The sequence below is a fragment of the Scyliorhinus canicula genome, chromosome 17 (genome assembly GCF_902713615.1).
Source record: "Scyliorhinus canicula chromosome 17, sScyCan1.1, whole genome shotgun sequence".
NCBI lineage: Eukaryota > Metazoa > Chordata > Chondrichthyes > Carcharhiniformes > Scyliorhinidae > Scyliorhinus > Scyliorhinus canicula.
The window spans coordinates 2,426,305-2,450,366 of NC_052162.1; the positions used below are offsets into that span (position 1 = coordinate 2,426,305).

The following is a 24,062-nucleotide window of genomic DNA, read 5'->3' on the forward strand; positions in this document are numbered from 1 at the left end:
GCTTTCCTGTGGCCTCTTGAGCTAGTGCTTGCTGGTATGTCGAGCTTCTTCTCTGCTGTTTCTGTTTAAGAGTTGAATAAGTCTGAATTTTCGGGCTAAATTTGGCCAAAAGTGCCTATTCTGCAGGAGAGCCACCTGATGTGTGACTCCCCGTCACCGGAAGTCTTGTTGAGATGCTTCTTAAATGTTGCGAGAGCACCTGCCTCCACCACCCTCTCAGGCAGCGCATTCCATATTTCTACCACCCCCTGGGTGAAAAAATGTTTCCTCCGGTCCCCTCTGAACCACTGATTTTTCACCTTAAACCTCTGCCCTCTGATCCTGGACATCTCTGCCATGGGGAAACGATTTACCCTATCTATGCCTCCTAATTTTGAATACCTCTATCAGATTCCCCCCTCAGCCTTTTCTGCTCCAGGGAAAACAAACCCAGCCTATCCAGTGTCTCCTCATATCTGAAATTTTCCATCCCAGCAACATCCTGGTGAATATTCTCTGCACCCCCTCCAATGCAATCATGTCCCAACACCCCCCACCCGTAAGTACAAAAAGAAGAAATAGATTAGCACCCGGCATATTCAACAGGCACATGTACACATTTTGTTTGGCAAGTTTGCAGTCAACAGGAGGTGTGCCATCGAGAGGTGGGACTGTTGCAGTTGGTAGGGTGTGAAGTGTGTTCCAGCTGAGACGACGGGATTTCGGACAAATGCGTGGATCTTATTTTGAAGCCTTGTGTGGATGGGTGTACCTCGTTAGCTGACAGCCAATGGTTAGTTTGATGTATTCCCTGTGGACATTAGGAGGCTCAGTTATGTGCTCGCCCAGGAAGCCAATCGTGTTGATCTCCAGAGAAATGGTCTTTGTAAGTTTCAGGTTAAAACTAAGTTTCGGGTTGAGCTGTTCAGAGATAAAACTATTAAATCTGAGAATATGGGAAAATAAAAGTTTTTTGAAAAAAAAAAAATTGAAACCAGACTTTTGCTTTCTTGTAAAATAAAAAAATAATGCTGGGAACAACAGATGAGGTAAAACCTCTGCAGACGCAAGTGAGTTAATTTTACAGGTGGGACTCTGTTAAGTAATGGGTTAAGAAACATTCCAATTAGTTGTCTCATATGTTCAGCATCCAATAATTGACACTGATATGTAAAGGGGCTTCAGGTGGCCCTTGTGTCAGGTGATGTGATGTTAGAGTTTTGTGCAAAGTCTGTTGAAAGAAATTAAAGGTGTTTTGTGGAAAAGCAGCAGAACCTTTTGACTCTTTATACTGCAGCAGCGAAACGTCTAACTAGATGTCTAACACTCATCAAAACAAAGGCATCAGATGATTGGCTAACTCGCTGTTTTCTGGATGTATTATTTCACAGTCACACTGCAATTGTAGTGTGAGCTGATTTCAAAAAGTTTTGAGTTTGTATTTTTAAAAAGATGTATTTCTTTAAAAAAATTTTTTAATTACTTTATCAAAGTTACAAAGCCAGAGCTGAGAGTGTAGACAGGGCCTAATCGAGATCCTTGCCTGCTCCGAAAACTAATTCAAATTGAATCCAATTCATGGTCCCCACAAGAGAGACATATCAAATCCAGGCATTACACCTGACCTCACACTCATCTTAGCCAAAAGGCAGAGAAGCGATTTTAAAAAAGATTTATGACGCAGAGGGGAAAATCTAACAATATTTGATTTGATTTATTGTCACGTGTACCAAAGTACAGTGAAAAGTATTTTTCTGCAGCCGAGGGAACGTACACAGTACGTACATAGCAGACACAAGAATAACCAACAGAAAACATTGACAAATGGTACATCGACAAAACAGTGATTGGTTACAGTGCGGAACAAGAGGCCACACAAAGCAAACACATGAGATAATAGAGATAATTAATTTCAACTACAGGTTTAATATTGACCTGCATTCTTCAGGTTGAATGTGTATGGGGAGAAAGGTTAAGCTCCTTCACACCTTATGAAAAGTACAGAAAAGGCGGCCTTTATTGTGTGCGGTACTGATGATGAGGTGCATTCAGTTGAGACCTGCAAAGTGATATTTTGCTGTGCATACTAAGACGATCCATTTCTTTTTCCTCCCGTTGTGCAGTCCTTGCCTGTCTTGGGTTCCTTTCACCTGCTAATCGAGGAGCATTGATGACCTGTGCTGTTGTTCTGTGGGTCTTGCTGGGAACGCCTGCAGGATATGTTTCTGCCAGAATGTATAAGAGTAAGTGATACATGGTACAATTTTTTTGTTATTAACTATATTGGATCATGTTAAATCAATCACCAAGCGGGGATCAAGATAATGTTACAAAGCCAAAATTTCTGCAATCAGTCAACTGGAATAAGATTTACTGTATGTGACCTATGACCGTGTACTGTAGTGTTAAAATCCATATTGGAAGAATAAGTTATTATGTCAACAGATTTGTTTCCTTTATTTGTATTAATTTCTTCCACACCTACATTTTTGAAACCTCGTTTCATTTTGAATAGGAATGCAAGAGATAAGACATTCAAAGAAACTTTTTTGCCCCCATAAGTTTAGAGTACCCAATTTGTTTTTCCAATTAAGGGACAATTTAGCGTGTCCAATTCATCTATCCTGCACATCTTTTTGGTGAGACCTATGCAGACGGGGGTTAACTTTCCCTTCCCCATTGCTTCTTGTCCTGTGCAATGAGACAGGATTGATTAAGGATCTCATAGTTATGGATCCTCTCGGAAGGAGCGATCACAATATGGTGAATTTAAAATACAGATGGAGGGTGAGAAGGTAAAATCAAACACTAGTGTTTTGTACTTAAACAAAGGAGATTACAATGGGATGCGAGAAGAACTAGCTAAGGTAGACTGGGAGCAAAGACTTTTACGGTGAAACAGTTGAGGAACAGTGGAGAACCTGCCAAGGGATTTTTCACAGTGCTCAGCAAAGGTTTATACCAACAAAAAGGAAGGACGGTAGAAAGGGGGAAAATCGACGGTGGATATCTAAGGAAATAAGGGAGAGTATCAAATTGAAGGAAAAAGCATACAAAGTGGCAAAGATTGGTGGGAGACTAGAGGACTGGGAAAACTTTAGGGGGCAACAGAAAGCTACTAAAAAAGCTATAAAGAAGAGTGAGATAGATTATGAGTAAACTTGCTCAGAATATAAAAACAGATAGTAAAAGTTTCCACAAATATATTAAACAAAAAAAGAGTGGCTAAGGTAAATATTGATCCTTTAGAGGATGAGAAGGGAGATTTAATAATGGGAGATGAAGAAATGGCTGAGGAACTGAACAGGTTTTTTGGGTCAGTCTTCACAGTGGAAGACACAAATAACATGCCAGTGACTGATAGAAATGAGGCTATGACAGGTGAGGACCTTGAGATGATTGTTATCACTAAGGAGGTAGTGATGGGTAAGCTAATGGGGCTAAAGGTAGACAAGTCTTCTGGCCCTGATGGAATGCACCCCCAGAGTGCTAAAAGAGATGGCTAGGGAAATTGCAAATGCACTAGTGATAATTTACCAAAATTCACTAGACTCTGGGGTGGTCCCGGTGGATTGGAAATTAGCAAACGTGACACCACTGTTTAAAAAAGGAGGTAGGCAGAAAGCTGGTAATTATAGGCCAGTGAGCTTAACTTCGGTAGTAGGGAAGATGCTGGAATCTATCATCAATGAAGAAATAGCGAGGCATCTGGATGGAAATTGTCCCATTGGGCTGACGCAGCATGGGTTCATAAAGGGCAGGTCGTGCCTAACTAATTTAGTGGAATTTTTTGAGGACATTACCAGTGCAGTAGATAACGGAGAGCCAATGGATGTGGTATATTTAGATTTCCAGAAAGCCTTTGACAAGGTGCCACACAAAAGGTTTTTAAAAAAATATTTTTATTCTCCTTTTTCACAATTTTTCTCCCGAATTTACACCCAACAACAATCAATAACCAACAACAAATATCTCAAACCCCATAACAGTAACAACGATCCCATCCTCCCACCATGCCCAGACATCAGCCCGCATGTTAACATAAACAAATGACAAAAATGGAATCAGGGATTACCCATAGCCATCTTCAACATACATAGCCCCCCCCCCCCCCGCCCAACTAATGTTCGATGTTATCCAGTTCTTGAAAGTGCATAATAAATAGTGCCCATGACTTGTAGAACCCGTCCGAGCTTCCCCTCAGTTCGAATGTAACCTTCTCAAGGGTCAAGTATTCCAACAGGTCCCCTCGCCACGCCAGGGCACAGGGTGGAGACGCCGCTCTCCATCCCAGCAGGATCTGCCTTCGGGCGATCAACGAGGCGCAGGCTATGATATCTGCCTCCGCACCCGTTTCCAACCCTGGCTGATCCGACACCCCGAATATGGCCTCCCGGGGACCCGGGTCCAGCTTCACATGCACCACCTTGGAAATTACCCTAAACACCTCCTTCCAGTACTCCCCAAGCTTTGGACAGGATCAAAACATAGGAACGTGATTAGCCCCCCCCCCCCCCCCCCCCCCCCCCCCCCCCCCCCCCCCCCCCCCCCCGCAACGTTCACACACATCTTCTACCCCTTCAAAGAATCGGCTCATCCTTGCCCTCGTGAGGTGTGCCCTGTACACAAAAGGTTGCTGCATGAGATAAAGATACATGACATTAAGGGTAAAGTAGTAGCATGGATAGAGGATTGGTTAATTAATAGAAAGCAAAGAGTGGGGATTAATGGGTGATTCTCTGGTTGGCAATCAGTAGCTAGTGGTGTCCCTCAGGGATCCGTGTTGGGCCCACAATTGTTCACAATTTATATAGATGATTTGGAGTTTGGGACCAAGTGCAATGTGTCCAAGTTTGCAGATGACACTAAGATGAGTGGTAAAGCAAAAAGTGCAGAGGATACTGGAAATCTGCAGAGGGATTTGGATCGGTTAAATGAATGGGCTAGGGTCTGGCAGATGGAATACAATGTTGACAAATGTGAGGGTATCCATTTTGGTAGGAATTACAGCAAAAGGGATTATTATTTAAATGGTAAAATATTAAAACATGCTGCTGTGCAGAGAGACCTGGGTGTGCTAGTGCATGAGTCGCAAAAAGTTGGTTTACAGATGCAACAGGTGATTAAGAAGGCAAATGGAATTTTGTCCTTCATTGCTAGAGGGATGGAGTTTAAGACTAGAGAGGTTATGCTGCGATTGTATACGGTGTTAGTGAGGCCACTCCTGGAGTATTGTGTTCAGTTTTGGTCTCCTTACCTGAGAAATGTCGTACTGGCGCTGGAGGGTGTGCAGAGGAGATTCACTGGGTTAATCCCAATACTGAAGGGGTTGGATTATGAGGCGAGGTTGAGTAGACTGGGACTGTACTCGTTGGAATTTAGAAGGATGAGACGGGATCTTATAGAAACATATAAAATTATGCAGGGAATCGATAGGATAGATGCGGGCAGGTTGTTTCCACTGGCGGGTGAAAGCAGAACTAGGGGGCATAGCCTCAAAATAAGGGGAAGTAGATTTAGGACTGAGTTTAGGAGGAACTTCTTCACCCAAAGGGTTGTGAATCTATGGAATTCCTTGCCCAGTGAAGCAGTTGATGCTCCTTCATTAAATGTTTTTAAGGTAAAGATAGATAGTTTTTGAAGAATAAAGGGATTAAGGGTTATGGTGTTCGGGTCGGAAAGTGGAGCTGAGTCCACAAAAGATCAGCCATGATCTCATTGAATGGCGGAGCAGGCTCGAGGGGCCAGATGGCCTACTCCTGCTCCTAGTTCTTATGTTCTTATGGAAGTAAAAGGTAACGTTGGCACAGTCTCAGTTGACCATAGGCTGCTTTCTACTCTGAGGGGGAGAGCTGATTGTTGGTGATTTAACCTGAGGATCATCACACCTCGTGCGAGGTGCAAGGTTGAGGGAGGAGGGGGGGTCCTTCGTGAATAACTACAGCCGGTACGGGAATTGAACCCGTGCTGCTGGCCTCACTCTGCATCACAAACCAGGTGTCTAGCCAAGTGAGTTAAACCGGCCCCATTCAATAGAAATGGTCCCAATGTCTCAGGTCACCCCAGGTAACTATAATTCCTATTCCTAGTCTTTTATTGTGTTTTTGCCTCTTGAGTGCCTTATGATTTGCTTTGAAGGAAATGGGAAGCAGACTCTGCGACATAAATTTAACTAGAAGTAAACTTCTGATGACCACGGGGTTGTAATGAGGCAAGTAAAACATATGGATAGCATTGTCGAGCATTGAAACGTTGGGCCTACGGGTATGCACCACTGTTTCGTTGCTCCACAAGAACCTTTGGCCAACTTATTTCATGCTAATGCTATGAACTTATTCTCTGCTTTGTGAATGATTTGAGCAAAAACAAACTTAGGAGCACATCCACATGGTTTGTTTAGAAGATCCTCTTTTTAAAAAAAAAAAAATGTGAGTACCCAATACTGACAGCAGCTGTCCTTATCTCAATAGGAGCCCAATAAAGATTTTTAAATATAAATTTAGGGTACCATAAGACCATAAGACCATAAGACATAGGAGTGGAAGTAAGGCCATTCGGCCCATCGAGTCCACTCCGCCATTCAATCATGGCTGATGGGCATTTCAACTCCACCTACCAGCATTCTCCCCGTAGCCCTTAATTCCTCGCGACATCAAGAATTTATCTATCTCTGCCTTGAAGCCATTTAGCGTCCCGGCCTCCACTGCACTCTGCGGCAATGAATTCCACAGGCCCACCACTCTCTGGCTGAAGAAATGTCTCCGCATTTCTGTTCTGAATTTACCGCCTCTAATTCTAAGGCTGTGCCCACGGGTCCTCGTCTCCTCGCCTAACGGAAACAGTTTCTTTGCATCCACCCTTTCTAAGCCATGTATTATCTTGTAAGTTTCTATTAGATCTCCCCTTAACCTTCTAAACTCCAATGAATACAATCCCAGGATCCTCAGCCGTTCATCATATGTTAGACCCGCCATTCCAGGGATCATCCGTGTGAATCTCCGCTGGACACGCTCCAGTGCCAGTATGTCCTTCCTGAGATGTGGGGCCCAAAACTGGACACAGTACTCCAAATGGGGCCTAACCAGAGCCTTATAAAGGCTCAGTAGCACATCGCTGCTTTTATATTCCAACCCTCTTGAGATAAATGACAACATTGCATTCGCTTTCTTAATCACAGATTCAACCTGCATGTTTACCTTTAGGGAATCCTCGACTAGCACTCCCAGATCCCTTTGTACTTTGGCATTATGAATTTTCTCACCGTTTAGAAAGTAGTCTATGCTTGGATTCTTTTTTCCAAAGTGCAAGACCTCACATTTTCTCACGTTGAATTGCATCAGCCATTTCCTGCACCACTCTCCCAAACTGTCTAGATCCTTCTGCAGCCTCCCCACTTCCTCAGCACTACCTGCCTGACCACCTAACTTCGTATCATCGGCAAACTTCGCTAGAATGCCCCCAGTCCCTTCATCCAGATCATTAATATATATGGTGAACAGCTGCGGCCCCAACACTGAACCCTGTGGGACACCGCTGGTCACCGGCTGCCATTCCGAAAAAGAACCTTTTATCCCAACTCTCTGCCTTCTGTCAGACAGCCAATCCTCAACCCATGCCAGTAGCTCACCTCGAACACCATGGGCCCTCACCTTACTCAGCAGCCTCCTGTGTGGCACCTTATCAAAGGCCTTTTGGAAATCCAGATAGACCACGTCCACTGGGTTTCCCTGGTCTAACCTACTTGTCACCTCCTCAAAGAATTCTAACAGGTTCGTCAGGCACGACCTCCCCTTACTAAATCCATGTTGACTTGTTCTAATCCGACCCTGCTCTTCCAAGAATTTAGAAATCTCATCCTTAACGATCGATTCTAGAATTTTACCAACAACCGAGGTTAGGCTAATTGGCCTATAATTTTCCATCTTTTGTCTTGATCCTTTCTTGAACAAGGGGGTTACAACAGCGATCTTCCAATCGTCCGGGACTTTCCCTGACTCCAGTGATTTTTGAAAGATCTCAACCAACGCTTCCGCTATTTCTTCAGCCACCTCTCTCAGAACTCTAGGGTGTAGCCCATCGGGGCCAGGAGATTTGTCAATTTTAAGACCTTTTAGCTTTTTTAGCACCATCTCTTTTGTAATGGCAACCATACTCAACTCAGCCCCCTGACCCTCTATAATTTTTGGGATATTACTCATGTCTTCCACTGTGAAGACAGACGCAAAGTACTTATTAAGTTCTCCAGCCATTTCCTCGTCTCCCATCACTAGCCTTCCTGAATCAGTTTGAATTGGCCCATGTCTACTTTGGCCTGTCGTTTGTTTCTTATGTATTGAAAGAAACTTTCCCCAATTCATTTTTTTGAATTAAGGGTTAATTTAGCGTGGCCGATCCACTTACCCTACACATCTTTGGATTGTGGCGGTGAGACCCACGCAGATATGGGGAGAATGTGCAAGCTCCACACACACTGACCCAGAGCCGGGATCAAAACCGGGTCCTTGATGCCGTGAAGTAGCAGTGCTAACCACTGCGCCACTGTGCTGCCCCAATAAGGATTTAAAAAAAAAAACATTTTATTAAGGCATTGATGGTTGTATAACAATAAACAATACAAATAAAAATGCACACATAGTTCAGTGCTAACGTACACCCCCAGTTCCCATTGTCGTGCCCCCCCCCCCCCCCCCCCCCCCCCCCCCCCCCCCCGACGGACCCTAATGTTGATCCTCTCGGGGCTTTCTGAAGTCTGAGAAATCCAGCCATGTCACTGACCCAACCCCCCTGATTTTGGGGGCTTCGAGTCCCTCCACGCTAATAAGATCCATCTCCGGGCTACCAAGGAGGCAAAGGCCAAAACGTCAGACTCCCTTGCCCCCTGGAGCCCCGGAGCTTCCAACACTCCGAAAATCGCCACCTCTGGACTCGGCGCCACCTTTGTTTTTAGAATTACATCGGCAAATCCCTGCAAGTATCCCTTAAGGTTCGGGCATGCCCAAAACATATGGAAATAGTTTGCTGGTCCTCCCGCACACCTCACACACGTCCTCTATCTCAAAACGTTTGCTCAACCGGGACACCGTCATGTGTGCCCGGTGAACAACCTTGAATTGTATCAGGCTGAGCCTGGCACATGATGATGTGTTGACTCTGCTCAGAGCATCCTCCCACAGACCCGCCTCTACCTCCCCTCCCAGCTCTTCCCATTTACGCTTTAGCTCACCTATCTGAGTTTCCTCCCACTCCATGAATTCTTTATTGATATCAGAAACCTTCCCCTCCTGGCTCCCGTTTTAAAAACTACCTTGTCCTGTATTCCCTGTGGCAGTAGAAGCGAATGGTCGCAACTTGCCTTCGCGCAAACTCCCTTATCTTCAGATATCGAAACCCATTCCCTTCTGGCAATTCAAACTCCTCCTCCAAATCCTCTAAACATGGAAAGCTCCCATCAATAAATAGATCCCCCAGCCACTCAATCCCTGCTATCTGCCACCCTGAAACCCCCCATCTAGTGTCCCCGGGACAAACTGGTGATTACTACAGATTGGAGTCCACACTGGCGCTCCCTCCACTCCCATATGCTTCCGCCATTGTCCCCACACTCTCGGGGCCGTCAGTACCGGGCCGGTGAGAATGGCAGAGAGCCGTTACCAATGCCCCAAACTTGTGCTCTTACATGGTGGTGCCTCTACTCGTTCCCCTTTCCCACCCACTTCCTGATCATGGCTATATTTGCAGTCCAGTAGTAATTACTAAAGTTCGGCTTCGCTCCAGCAGCACGTTCTTTACTTGCGGGGTTTTACCCGCCCACACAAAACCAGCTATCACCCTCTTCACCCGCATAAAAAAGACCTTTGGTCTGAAAATGGGGAGGCACTGGAAAACAAACACAAACCTCGGGAGGACCGTCGTTTTACGGTTTGTACCCTCCCCGCCAATGACAACGGGAGCATGTCCCACCTCCAACTAGCTGGGTCAAATTTAATTTATGTAACTGCTCCCATCCCCGTGCCACCTAAATTCCCAAATAACGGAAACTCCCTTCCACCACTGTAAACGGCAAGACCCCCAGTTTCCGCTCCTGCCCCCTCGCCTGCATCACAAACACCTCACTTTTGCCCATATTCAATTTGTACCCCGAGAACTGGCCAAATTCCCCTAACATCCCCATAACTCTTATACTGGGATGCTGGAAATCTGAAATAAAAACAGAAAATATTGGAAATACTTTGCAGGTCCAGCAGTATTTGTAGAGAGGGAAACAGGTAATGTTTCAGGTCAATGATCTTTCGTCAGAACAATTTGGGAAATCTTTGGATTCCTGTCCATTTTGAAAGAAACACTTTGGGGAAAGCAAAGCTTTCTTTAATTATTTTGCCTCATGGTCATGTCTGGGAGAAAAATTTGTTCAACAAATGCTTGCTCTGCATAAAGGCAACAAAGTCTCTGCAGCGATTGTTATGAATTGAGAACTGTTCTATGTCTACCTTCGTACTACAGTAGTAACTGAAAGAAAGGTGGCCCTGGCCCCTCAATGCGAGCAAAATTAAGAGTGACGAGACCTGTTTTCATGTTGGAAAAGACTTCAGTACTCGCTTACTCAATCAAAAAAAGGTTTTACACAATTATCTTTGAGGGTAGTTTGTTTAATTGTTCTAATCTTTCCACAGCTTTTGGCGGTGAGAAATGGAAGACCAATGTTCTGTTGACTTCTTTTCTGTGTCCTGGGTTAGTATTTGTCGCTTTATTTCTGTGGTTTGTTATAGAATCTATGCTTGGCTGTGGTATTAGTAATGCACATAGTTTGCATGAGTTAATGTCACATGTTCAGATAGTGTGAGATGAGTAGATTTTGCTGAAACAGTGCAGTGTAGGACAATAGATACCTGATTAAAGGATAGAGTTCTGATATGTTTCATTTATTTCAGATTGCTTAAGTAACTAGATACTGAATAAGAACATAAATAGGAGCAGGTGTAGGTTATTTGGCCCCTCATATAAACATGCTGTTTGTTTACATTCCAAAAGAGTTGAGTAAAATTCACATTAATGATGAATTAACATTAAGGATGCATTCACAGAGCTGGTGACAGCTTGAGGCTATTTCCTGCACTTTGGATTTCAGCTTGCACACATGCACAGGCAGAGATGTCTTAATACTGTCATGATATGCAAACATGCAACCAATGAACACTCATAATAGGACACAACCAATAGGCAGTCAGGACACTCGGGTGGCATCCCACAAGGGGGCATGACATAAACACTATAAAAGGGATGAGGCACTCGCACCCTGCCTCCTTCCACAGACAGACATCTAGAGAGTTAGACAGGGTTGATCAGCAGCATCACACCCCAGTACGTGGCTTAGAGCAAGCTGATACAGTTAGACTGAGTTACTACAGTTAGATTAGCAGAGAGTTGAGAACTGTGTTAATAGTTCAATAAACACGCTGAACTCATTTCAGAGTCTGGAGCAGCCTTTATTTAAGACTGCATCAAGCAGCAGCCTGTGTTATCCGAAGCAGCATAACACAACAAATACAGTAGTTAAAATTAAAGCCCAGAGGTTCCCCACTTGTGCTCTAACCAGCTGGCAATCTCTCTTCCACGCCTCCTAATCATTTTAATGGACAGGAAGACCGTGAGATGGAAAGTAGACAGCCTTGGTTCATGTTTTAATCAAGGAATAGGGGAGTGTCGCGAATCAAAAATTAAAGGTGTTGATTTATAAAGTGCTTACATTGCAAGAGCAGCAAAAGGGCGGCATCACATTATGTCCTTGGATGAATCTCCCTCCTGATCATCAATTCTAAACTTGCACTTGCACCGTGACATTACACATTCGCCTAAAATCAGTCTTGCATTGCACTCCTCTATGTTCTTCTCCTTTAACAATTGTGACTGCACCCAGAATACTTTTCCATTAGTGTAAATTGGTTTTTAAATTGCAGCATATCTCATTTACTTAAAGCGGAAGGAACGTACTTATTGAAAGTACTTCTCCTACTTTCTTTCAAAGAAAATGACAGTCTTGGCTTAAATTTCGAACACCGTTTCAAATGTCAAAGAAAATAAAGGTTTGATTATCGTTTTTTCTATCAAAAAAAATTGTTTTTTAGGGACTGGTTTTGCACAGGGCTAAAGAGCTGGCTTTTAAAGCAGACCAGGGCAGGCCAGCAGCACGGTTCAATTCCCGTACCAGCCTCCCCGAACAGGCGCCTAGGGGATTTTCACAGTAAATTCATTTGAAGCCTACTTGTGACAATATGCGATTTTTATTTCATTTCATTTTTTTCATCAACGTTAACCACTGACCATAACACGCCTATTATGGCAGTCACAGAATCATAAAATCCCTGCTTTGCAGAAGAAGGCCATTCGGCCAATCGAGTCTACACTGACCCTTGGAAACAACACCCTAACTAGGCCGAATTCCCTGCACTATTCCTGCAACTCCACCCTAAGGCGTAATTTTATCATGGCCAATCCACCTAACCTGCACATCTTTGGATTGTGGGAGGAAACCGGGGCACCCGGAGAAAACCCACACAGACACGGAGAATGTGCAAGGTTGGAATAGAACCTGGTCCCTGAGGTAGTCGTGTTTTTAAAAAATATTTTTATTAGAATTTCCCAAGTCACCAATTAGACATAAAAGAACACAATATTTATAGAATGAGACGTTTCTTTTGTACAATTTGCATGTACCCCATTAATCACCCCTCCCCCTTTCCTTGGTCTCCCTTCCCCTTTGATAGTCGGGCTCCATCTTGGCCACCTCTTTTGCCATGGGTGTTGTATTGTTATATTCTTTTTTCATTTTGTGGCTGTTGCTGTTCAACCTATGGCTCCGCTGGCGGGGGTTCACTGCGCCCCTTCCTTGCCCCCCCCACTCCCTTGTTCCTATCTGTTCTGTGAGATCTTGGCTGCTCTCATTTATGTCCCCTCCCCCTTTCTTCCTAATCACTATTGGCTTTGAACAGGCTGATCAATGGCCCCCGCCCTTTGTGGAAGCCCTCGTCCAACCCTCGGATGGTGTATTTGATCTTCTCCAGGTGGAGAAATTCTGAAAGGTCAGTGAGCCAGTCTGCAGCTGTGGGTGGTGCTGCCGATCGTCAGCCAAGCAGGATTCTCCGGCGGGCAATTAAGGAAGGAAAAGCAAGGGCATCGGCCTTCTTCCCCATATGTAGTTCTGGCTGGGCCGTTGCCCCGAAGGCTGCCACTCTTGGGCATGGCTCCACTCTCACCCCCACAGCCTTGGACATCGCCTCGATGTAGTCTTTCGAGAACCTGACGAGTCTGGGGCAGGCCTTGAACATGTGGGTGTGGTTGGCTGGGACTCCTTGGAACGGTTCGCATTGATTCTCTACCTGCAGCAAGATCCTGTTCGTTCGGGTTCTGGTTAGGTGCGCTCTGTGCACCACTTTAAATTGCATGAGGCTGAGCCTTGCGCAGGAGGAGGTAGAGTTGGCCCTATTCAGTGCTTCGCTCCAGTGTCCCCACCCCACATTCATCCTCCCACTTGAGGGATCAACTATAGTTGCCTGGTGGACACTCCCATGCACTCTGAGGCCGTCCAAAATGTCCACGGTCACCTTATTCACCATGAGATCGGGCCCCTGCACTCAGGGTCCCCTTTTGTTCAGGGACCCTCCAAAGTGGCCGCTTGCCGTGCCATTTGGTTCCCTCAACCTGCACCGTAACTGATGAAGCCAATCTGAAAACCAACCATTTGTTATCCTTGTATTTCCCTATGATTCCCCTGCGCCGCCAGACGATCCCTCCCTGGTGGGAGGTACACTGCGGCTCCCTTGTTCTAATACTTTCTGCGCTAGTTTTCCCCACTAGTATGGTGGCCTCCCTCCCGGGGCTGATCTTACCCCCCTTTCGTGTGCCTGCTAGATTGCTGCTCCTTCACCCTCTCCTGGGCTCCGCTAGCCTTGCCGTTCCTGTGTTTTAACAGTTCTGTTCAGAGCGAGACAGTACTGTCCCACGGAAGCATGGTGTCAGTCCATCATAGCTTTTCTTTCTCCCCTGTTTCGCCCTCAGCGCTGTCTTTCCTGCCCTTTGTCCAGGCCGTTCGTCCGTTCAAACTCGTCCGCCTTTGCCTGGGTGTTGAAATAATGTTCCTTATTTTGCAACGTGACCCAGAGCATAGCTGGGAACAACATTCCAAACTCAAATCCGCTCCTGTACAGGGCCGATTTCGCCTGGTTGAATTCGGCCCTGTGTTTTGACAGGTCTGCCTCAATGTCCTGGTAGACGCGGATTCTGTGTCCTTCCCAGCTGCTCGCCTTTGTCTGTCTTGCCCACCTCAGGATTGTCTCCCGGTCCTGATACCTGTGTAATTTGGCAACTATTGCCCTTTGTTGCTCCCCCACTTCTGGCTTCAGTTGGAGTGATCTGTGTGCCCTGTCAATCTATGGCGGTTTGGGGAAGATTGCCCAGCAACTGGGCCACATAGTCTGTTGGGTCCCTGCCCTCTATCCCCTCTGGCAGGTTCACAATCCATATTTTGGTGCCGGGACCGGTTCTGGTCCTCAACCTTCTCTTTTGGGTTGTCACCAAACTTTTAATCTCGGTCTCTAGAGCAACAATCGTGTCGCTCTGGTCAGTCTTCTCAAGCTCCTGCATCGTCTTACCTTGAGCTTCCAGCTTCTTCCCCAGAACATTGATCGCCATCTGCATGGCGACCAGCACCTCCGTCATTGTGACCTTGACCGCTACCTGGATCTCCACCTTTATCGCCTCACTCATCGCCAACTGTCCCTTGGTCAGGAATGTCTTCCATCCATCTGCAGGCGGATGGAGGGGGGTGGGGGCTTGTTCGTTGTCGTCGGTCTCTGGGATGGCCTTGGAACACTCAGCTCGTGGGTCCACCATCTCATCAACCCGTTGCTCTTGACCTTTCCCTCCGCTCCTGCCATCTCTATGACCTCTTGAGCTCCCATTCGTTGGCATATTGTTGTTCCTCTTCTCTTCCTTTCTTATTGCTGGGTGAATGGAGTCCGACTTTTTGAGCTAAATTCGACTAAAAGTGCCTGTATGGTTGTGTTCTGGAGGAGAGCCACCTGATATGCGACTGTTCAGCCCATCATTGCCACCAGAGATGTTAGCATGGACGGCACGGTAGCACAGTGATTAGCACTATTGCTTCACAGCGCCAGGGTCCCAAGTTAGATTTTTCATTTTGGTCCCTTTCTGTGCGGAGTCTGCATGTTCTCCCTGTGTCTGCGTGGGATTCCTCCGGGTGCTCCGGTTTCCTCCCACAAGTCCCGAAAGACATGCTGTTAGGTGAATTGGACATTCTGAATTCTCCCTCAGTGTACCCGAACAGGTGCCGGAGTGTGGTGATGAGGGGCTTTTCACAGTAACTTCATTGCAGTGTTAATGTAAGCCTACTTGTGACAATAATAAAATATTATTATCAGTGTTAGCAACAGTGCCACTGTGCTCTGGAAATTAGTCTCAGCATTTATAAAATAGTATGCAATGAAGCTGCATTCCACTCATTTGCTGTTGCTCAAGAGTTAGATTCTGTGCAATCTATTAGAATAAAAATTCAACAATAACAACTTGCAACTCTATAGCTTTTTTAATATTGTTACCCAGCTGATGTTACTACCAGACAAGTTAGACCCCAGAGTGGAACCTAGCTTGATGGATCCTAACTTTTATTTTCTGTTTAAACATGTGGATGAACTGACTGACGTGATTTCTGACGAATGTGTAATAAAATAATAAAGCATTTATTAATTAAGAAAAGATTAACTATATTATGATACTCCTACACCCCAGCTATACCTACAGATGTAAACACCTACAGAATACATAGCCGATGTAAACCATGTAAGTGAAATGTGGTCAGACACCCCACACTCAGAAACCAAGTGCCTACAGAATACCACTCCTTCACAGGCTGTATTAAGCTGTCACCAACGTTAAGATCACCACGAATGTCTGGCTTCTCGCAAGCTAACATTTCCAGGTCTGCACCTTGCAGCCAATCTTTGACTGGGAGCCTCTCTCTCTGCTCCCGACTTCACTGGACAAAACCCTCTTTCCAGATTTCTGTTCTTTATTCTTTCAACTTCCTGGAAGTCTCATTCTCTGGCTTCTGAGACTTTCTGTTCTTTAGCAACTTGCTCTCTGTCCTGTCAGTTTCTGTGGAAAGTTTCTTGCCTCTGCGGTGGCTGGTTCAAACTGAAATCTCACTGTTTCTGCTTTCTCAATGTGGTGTTTTTAAGATTGTAATTGCTTTTGCATCGTAAAACTTTATTACAATGCAAGCAGGATTTAAAGTGAAACTAAACCTACAGACTTGTTCAACGTGAAGCTAAACTGAAATCTTAACCCGTAGCACAAAATTACAGAAATACCAGAAGTTAAATTTATACCTTCTTTCTAATATGCACAATATTTATAGAAATTGCTTAAATTATCTCTATTTCCTTACAATATCTTTAAAAAAGAGAGGATGACCAAGTGGTAGAGGGTCCAGGCAAGTGTAGGGCTAAGTTTCCTCTAATCCTTCTACCAATCACCTTGAATCTATGTCCCCTGGTAATTGGCCACTCAGCTAAGGGAAACCAGTTTTCCTGTCTGGGCCCCTCAATCTTGTGTACATGTCAATTAGGTCACCTCTTAAGCTCCTCTATTCTAAGGAAAACAGCCCTCGCCTGCCCAATCTTTCCTCTTGGCTGCAATTGTCAGGCCTTGGCAGCATTCTTGTAAATCTCCTCTGTACTCTCACCAGAGCAGTGATGTCCTTCCTGTAATGTGGTGATCAGAACTGTGCGCACAACTCCTAACCAGTGTTTCATGCAGTTCCATCATTACATTCCTGCTTTTGTATTCAGTATCGCATCCAATAAAGGAAAGTGTTCCATATGCTTTCTTGACCACCTTGTCCACCTGTTCTGCCACCTTCAAGGACCTGTAGACATGCGCTCCAAGGTCTTTCACTTCCTCGAGCCCTCTCAATATGTTCCCATTTATTGAGTACTCCCTTGCTTTGTTTTGCCGTCCCCAAATGCATCACCTCCCGTTTTTCTGGATGACATTCCATTTGCTTATTCCCTGTCCCCTCGATTAAACCATTGATATCATTGATAACCACTAATAACAGCTATCCTCTTCACTATCAACTATACAGCCAATAATTTCCCAATCATGTCTCCCACATTTAAGTCTAAATCCTGTAATAATATTTACAACAAAAAGCAAGGGTCCCAACACTGAATGCTGTGGAGCACACTTGAAACCATTTACCATTCACAAAATCATCCATTGGCCGTTACTCTTTAATTCCTGTCACTGAGCTAATTGTGGATCCAACCTGCCACCTTGCCCTGTATCCCATGAGATCTCACCTTTCCTGACCCGCCTGCCATGTAGGACTAAATGAAGGTTTTCAGTGACAAGCAAAATATAGATGAAATGTAGAGAACGGATTGGGCTTTCGAGCCAGCGGCAACATTCTGATGTTAGTCCAAATTGCAGCCTCTTCCTCTTCTCCCTTTGTTCCATTGAATGTAAAATAGTGTTGAAGAAAGAAAATGGTTAAGGGTAGAATTGGAGCGAATGTGTATACATTGTTATGAGCATTTATTTACAAAAATGCATATTACATACATGTACCTCCCTAACTCGACAACCGCAGTTTTAATCTGTCTCTAGGGCGCAAGTGAATCCCCAGTTAATGCCGAGCACTTCCATACAATTAAGCACAAGAATATATAATTAACAAGTGGAATTTGAAAAAGATACAATATTTTGTTTTAATTTGTGTCTTTGTTCGTGCTTAATTTGAAATTAAATGAAATGAAAAAGACTGCCCTCCTGGGCAATTCATTGCAACCACAGCGAATGTAAATACTGGAGCACTGTAAATAGAATTATGCAGTAATTTATGTTTTTGTAAAGCCAGATTTGTGTAGAATGCCTAATAGAATTCTGCTGTTACACTACATTTGAAATTAACAGTGTTACTTCCGTTCACAGGATTGTCTTTGTTGATTTCTTTATCACAAACCTTATCCTGTGGGTAGAAGGATCATCTGCTGCCATTCCCTTTGGAACACTAGTTGCAATTTTGGCAATGTGGTTTGGAATTTCAGTGCCCCTGACTTTTGTTGGTGCTTATTTTGGATTTAAGAAAAGGGTGAGTTTCACAAAATGATTACTGCATGTACATTTGTAAACTGAAAAGTTGATTCGCTGTGTGTACACCTGCGATGGACTGGAGCAAATAACCCGAAACTGATTATAGTTCAGTCCGGGCAACGGGACAACCAACAGGTTTGTGAAGGGAAAATTTTGGACCAACTTTGGAAAGTATTTCTTTGCACACAGGGTGATCAATGGCTGGTATAGGTTACCAGCAAGGGTGGTTGGGACCAGGATATTGGACTATCAAAAACTTAAGAATAAGATTGAATGGCAATAATTTTTATCAGCTTCTAAATTGTGACACAAGTTTCTGTATTTGAATTCTTGATGCAAATGGTGAATAAAATGTCCAAAAACGTGATTATAAAGATTGCAAGAAAGCCTGCAAAGTTCTGGTAAATTGGCTCCAAGGATTTTTGGAAATGGAATCTGTGTGCATTGGAATGTTTCTTCCAAACGGAAACTAAGGTAAATCTGAACCGCCAAAGGCCCATCAATGTGACTGAGGCAGGAGTCCATATGCAATTATTCTATTGTGGGATTTTCACCTACCCAACTTGTTCTGGATGTAACAGCACTGATTTCCTTTTTCAATCACCCCTTAAAAGAATGGTGCATGCAGCTCTTCTCCAAGTTATCATTCCTTCTGTCACTGTTGCTCGAAATGCTAAAGTGGATATTTGAGGAAATGCATACCTTTTTTGCATGTCATTTCTTATTCCGTATAAATCACCATTGTTCATTGGTGAGCAAACCATAAGTGATAATTTCAGCTGAGTGATATCATTTAATTTATGCGTGCTGACAATTACATTCGATCTGTGTATTATGAATCCAACCATTTTGTGTTAAGTTTTCTCCCTGGTTTAACTCATTTTCCTCCTGCTCTGGTATACTCTCATTTCCCATGAGCGAGCAATCATTTTTATTTAGAATTATTACAATTACTGCTGGCATGTTTCTATTTTTTGATTTGAAGAATATGTAGTTATGCTGTGTGCCACACGTGTGTCCCAATACATGGGACTGTCAAAAGCCTCTGACCTCCCAAGTCATCAGGCTGGATGAGTGCCGCTGGGACATCACACAAGAAGCTCAACAACACACAGAACAAAAAAAATCTGTCTCCCACCTTAAACATTCGCCATCAACAAATACTGGCTGGAAAATATACTGGAGCAACTCGCCTGACTTCCTCGACAGCATCTCTCAAATCCACGACCTCTACCATCTTAAAAGGACAAGACAGCATGAAACAGCTATCACCTTCAGGGCACACACCAGTCTGACTTGGACATGTGTTGCCGTTCCTTCACCATTGCAGGGTCTAACAGCATTGTGAGAGCGCCTTCACATTATGGACTGTGGCAGTCCAAGAAGACAGCTCGCCGCCGCCTTCTAGAGGGCAATTATAGATGGGTATTAAATGCCAGCTTGCTAGCAGTGCTCACATCCTGAGAATTTATTTGTGAGCTTTAACAGACATCAATCAGTGGGGGAGATCAGAAGCAGCAATTGAATAGGGTTGTAAATTGTAGTGAAGTTGACATTTTCTGTGTGAGAGACATGACACGTAATTGAAATGCTGCAGTCATTACTTTACTTTCAAAATGAAGCAAGTGAAGCTTTAATATGCAGCATGTTCATTATAGTTGATGCTGTATTCATTGAGTGCCTCACTTCACTCTGGCCCATGCTGATAACTGATTCTGTTTTAAGAATTTGTGTTCAGAATATTTAGATGCACATTTTCATAGAATGCACTTAACTGGGAGAAGAATCAACGCACAAAAAGGGGATGTAGCAAAGTAAAATCATAAATATGCAAAACAAAGCATGAGATGTGCTAGCCTCAGCCACATTAGCCATCAGTTAAATTGGCACTGGTGTCCATAAAAAACTCTGGTAGATAGAGTTTGACTCTGTTCCTCGGGTAACACATGCATGTTTCCTGTTTTTACTCTTCGAACAAGCAAATCAGATGTGAGCAACAATAGAAATTGTAGTTATCATTGACGCATGCGGTTGACTTTTGTCCATTTTTCTTTCAGCCCATCGATCATCCTGTGCGCACAAATCAAATTCCACGCCAAATCCCAGAGCAGTCGTTCTTTACAAAACCTTTGCCAGGCATTGTCATGGGTGGCATCCTACCCTTTGGGTGCATTTTCATACAGCTATTTTTTATTCTGAACAGCATCTGGTGAGTTGAAATGAATTGAGTTGTGGAAAAAATTCAGTATCGCATCTCTTGTTCAGCTGTAAATATTTGGAGTTTGACATACTGAGCTAACTCAAATGTATTATTGGCCTGTGACTGGTGGCTACAGAATCCATTCTAGTCAATTCACAGAAAAGTAGAACATTACCATTGCTTGAAATCTGAAATAAAAGCAGAAAATTGTGGAAATGCTCGTCGGGTCAGGCAGCATCTGTAGAGAGAGAAACCGAGTTAATGTTTCAGGTCACTGACCATTCAAGCTCCAGGATCCAATGCCTTGCATCCACAGTCTTAAAAGAAGTGGCTGCTGAGATATTAGATGCATTGGTTCTAATTTTCCAACTTGCCCCAAATTCTGGAAGGATCCTGTCAGATTGGAAAATAGCGAATGTAACTCCTCTATTTAAGGGGGAAGGAGACAGAAAGTGGGCCTCTTAGCATAATTAATGTCAAAGGAAAAATGCTAGAATCTATTCCGCAAGTTACAGCAGGGCACTTAAAATCTCAATACAAGCAGTGTCAACATGAATTTGAGAAGGAGAAATAAATGTTGACTAGTTTATTGGAGTTTTTGGAGAAAGTAGCAAGCAATGTGGGTACTGGGGAGCCTGTAGATGTAATGTATTTGGATTTCCAAAAGACATTTGATAGCAAATCAGAGTTCAATGTCGAGGATAACTTGTTGGATTAGTTAGCAATCGGGAAGCAGAAAGTAGGGATAAATGGGTAATTTTCGGGTTTGCAATCTATAATTAGTAGAGTGCCACAGAGAATAGGGCGGGGGACTAAACCATTTACAATCTATAGCAATGAATTGGATGAAGGAGCAGAATGTCTGGTTGCTAAATTTGCTGTTGAGACAAAGATGGGGAGGAAAGTAATAATCTTTATTAGTGTCACAAGTAGGCTTACATTAACACTGCAATGAAGTTACTGTGAAAAGCCCCTAGTCGCCACATTCCGGCACCTGTTCGGATACACAGAGGGAGAATTCAGAATTTCCAATTCACCTAACAAGCACGTCTTTCAGGACTTGTGGGAAGAAACTGGAGCATCCGGAGGAAACCCACTCGTACATGGGGAGAACGTGCAGACCCCGCACAGACAGTGTCCCAAGCCGGGAATCAAACCTGGGTCCCTGTCGCTGTGAAACGAACAGTGCCAACCACTCTGCTGCCGTGCCCAACAGTTGGGAGGAGGGGGTACGGAGTCTGCAAAGGGATATAGACAAGCTGAATAATTGGACAAAATTCTGACAGATGGATGATAGTGTGTGAAAATGTGAGATGGTCCATTTTGGCACAAAGAATAGAAAAGCAGTATATTTTTAAGATGAGAGATTACAGAACTCTGTTGTACAGAGGGATCTGGGTGTCCTGGTACAGGAATCACAAAAGGCTGGTATTCGAGCAAAGCAAGGGATTGGAAGGCAAATGGAATGATTTCATTTATTGCAAGGGGACTGGAATATAAAAGTAAGGATGTTTTGCTGTAACTGCAGGGCTTTGGTAAGACCACACCTGGAGTAACATGTACAATTTTTGACTTCCTTATTTAAGAAAGGATATAATTACCTTTTGAAGTAGTTCAGAGAACGTCAGCTGATTCCTCTGATGAAGAGTTATTCTATGAGGTGGGTCAGGTTGGGCCTGTATGGATTGGAGTTTAGAAGATTATTGGAACACAAGATCCTGAGTGCACTCGACAGGGTGAATGCTGAAAGGATGTTTCTTCTTGTGGGAGAGTCTGGAAATAGGAGACACAGGCCGGATTCTCTGATCAGAGTTCGCCCAGGTGCCAGCGAGAGCGGAGAATTTGGTTCTCATCCCATTTCACACACTGCAGAGGGGGCGGGAATTCCGCTGGCATGAATGGACGGAGAATTCTGGCCACAGTTTAAAAATGAAGGATCTCCCATTTAAGGCAGAGATGAGAAATCTTTTCTCTTAGAGGGTTGTTGGTCTATGAAATTTTCTTCCCCATACAAGTGGAAGCTGGGTCACTGAATATTTATAAGGCTGAATTTGATTCTTGATTGATGAGGGAGTCAACGCAGAAAGGAGCTAGACAGGAAAAGTAACCATGATCTTATCACGTGGCAGAACAGGCTGGGGGACTGAATAGCCGAGGCCTGTTCATATGTTCTTCTGTATCAGTACTGGGAAAAGTTAGAACTGTAAAAAGTTGAGAGTGAGCGGTGAAAGGGCAAAAGGAAGGCGTGTGATAGCGTGAAACACCACAGTGATTGAATGACAGAAGAGTGAGTCCACCAGGGCCAAAGAGAATGGTGATGGGGCAAAAACAGAAACAAAGGGTATTTCGAGGATAAATGTGCTGCTGTCTGAACCATAGCAAAGTTACGCTGAGGAAGAGGCCATTCAACCCATCGTGTCTGTGCTGGCCAGAAAAGAGAGAAAAAATAAACAAACTGCTCATTTTAATCCCACTTTGCAGCCTTTCTGTAACCTGATCTGTAGCCTTTCAGATTATAGCACTTCAGATACAGATCCAGGTACTTTTAATAACCTATCCAATCTCTTCTCTTGGCTGCAATTTTCAAACCCTAGCTAAACATTGCTGAGGTTTGCAAAGAGCAGCAGGTTTACAGCAAGGTTTTTTCAATATAGATGTGTGCAACTTATTCTTACTGGTTCAAAAGCATTGTGGAAAGCACAATTGCTTCACAGCTCCAGGGGCCCAGGTTCGATTCCGGCTTGGGTCACTGTCTGTGGCGGAGTCTGCACGTTCTCCCCGTGTCTGCACGTTCTCCCCGTGTCTGTGTGGGTTTCCTCCGTGTGCTCCGGTTTCCTCCCACAGTCCAAAGATGTGCAGGTTAGGTGGATTGGCCATGTTAAAATTACCCTTAGTGTCCAAAATTGCCCTTGGTGTTAGGTGGGTTGTTGGGTTATGGGGATAGGGTGGAGGTGTGGGCCTTGGGTAGGGTGCTCTTTCCAAGAGTCGGTGCAGACTCGATGGGCCGAATGGCCTCCTTCTGCACTGTAAATTCTAAGATCTATGAAAAGCTTTACTCTGGGTTTACTTAAATGTAATTATTTAAGATTCAATATTGCTAGGCGTTGTTTCTCGATGAATTGCAAGTTCTTTGGGCAACAGATAGATCACTTGTATTTATCAGCTTCAGTATCAACGCATTTCCAATATTCACCTTATATTAATTAATTATATATTCAATTTTCAGGTCTCATCAGATGTATTACATGTTTGGTTTCCTTTTCTTGGTATTCATCATTCTACTCATCACTTGCTCAGAAGCCACCATCCTGCTCTGTTACTTCCACCTTTGCGCAGAGGTTTGTACTCCCAAATTCATTATCTCATTTTACAATCAGCATTTTTTGCAGTCATGAACAGCAGTCCATGCTCAAACATTACTGCAGCAGAGACAGTAATGTGTAGTTTTGTTTTATATCTGCCCATTTCCTTTTACACATTTCTATAGAAAAGAGAGGTTCAGCCTCTGTCCATACAGTTTATTGCAATTGTTAGGTCTCTTATTTATCTTCCAAATAAGGGTAAACAGTCCGGTTGATTGGAGGTGTTCAAAATATGATTATACAGTATTGCTAAATATTCACTTAGTACACATTCATAAGAACTGAATCAAAACATAGATCAAAATAATACATAAACTTGTCACGGTGTAGCGAAAAAAACATTAAAGCATAAA

General features: G+C 43.9%; 1 protein-coding gene across 2 annotated transcripts in view; it reads left to right on the forward strand.

The window, feature by feature from the left end:
- Positions 1 to 24,062, forward strand: part of LOC119951679 (transmembrane 9 superfamily member 2-like) — a 158,630-nt gene that overhangs the window by 99,717 nt on the left and 34,851 nt on the right. For both annotated transcript variants that reach the window (XM_038774902.1, XM_038774903.1), the window contains exons 11-15: positions 2,103 to 2,222; positions 10,650 to 10,707; positions 17,986 to 18,145; positions 20,205 to 20,356; positions 23,574 to 23,685. In XM_038774902.1, coding sequence (XP_038630830.1) covers positions 2,103 to 2,222; positions 10,650 to 10,707; positions 17,986 to 18,145; positions 20,205 to 20,356; positions 23,574 to 23,685 — 602 coding nt within the window. The remainder of the gene's footprint in view (positions 1 to 2,102; positions 2,223 to 10,649; positions 10,708 to 17,985; positions 18,146 to 20,204; positions 20,357 to 23,573; positions 23,686 to 24,062) is intronic.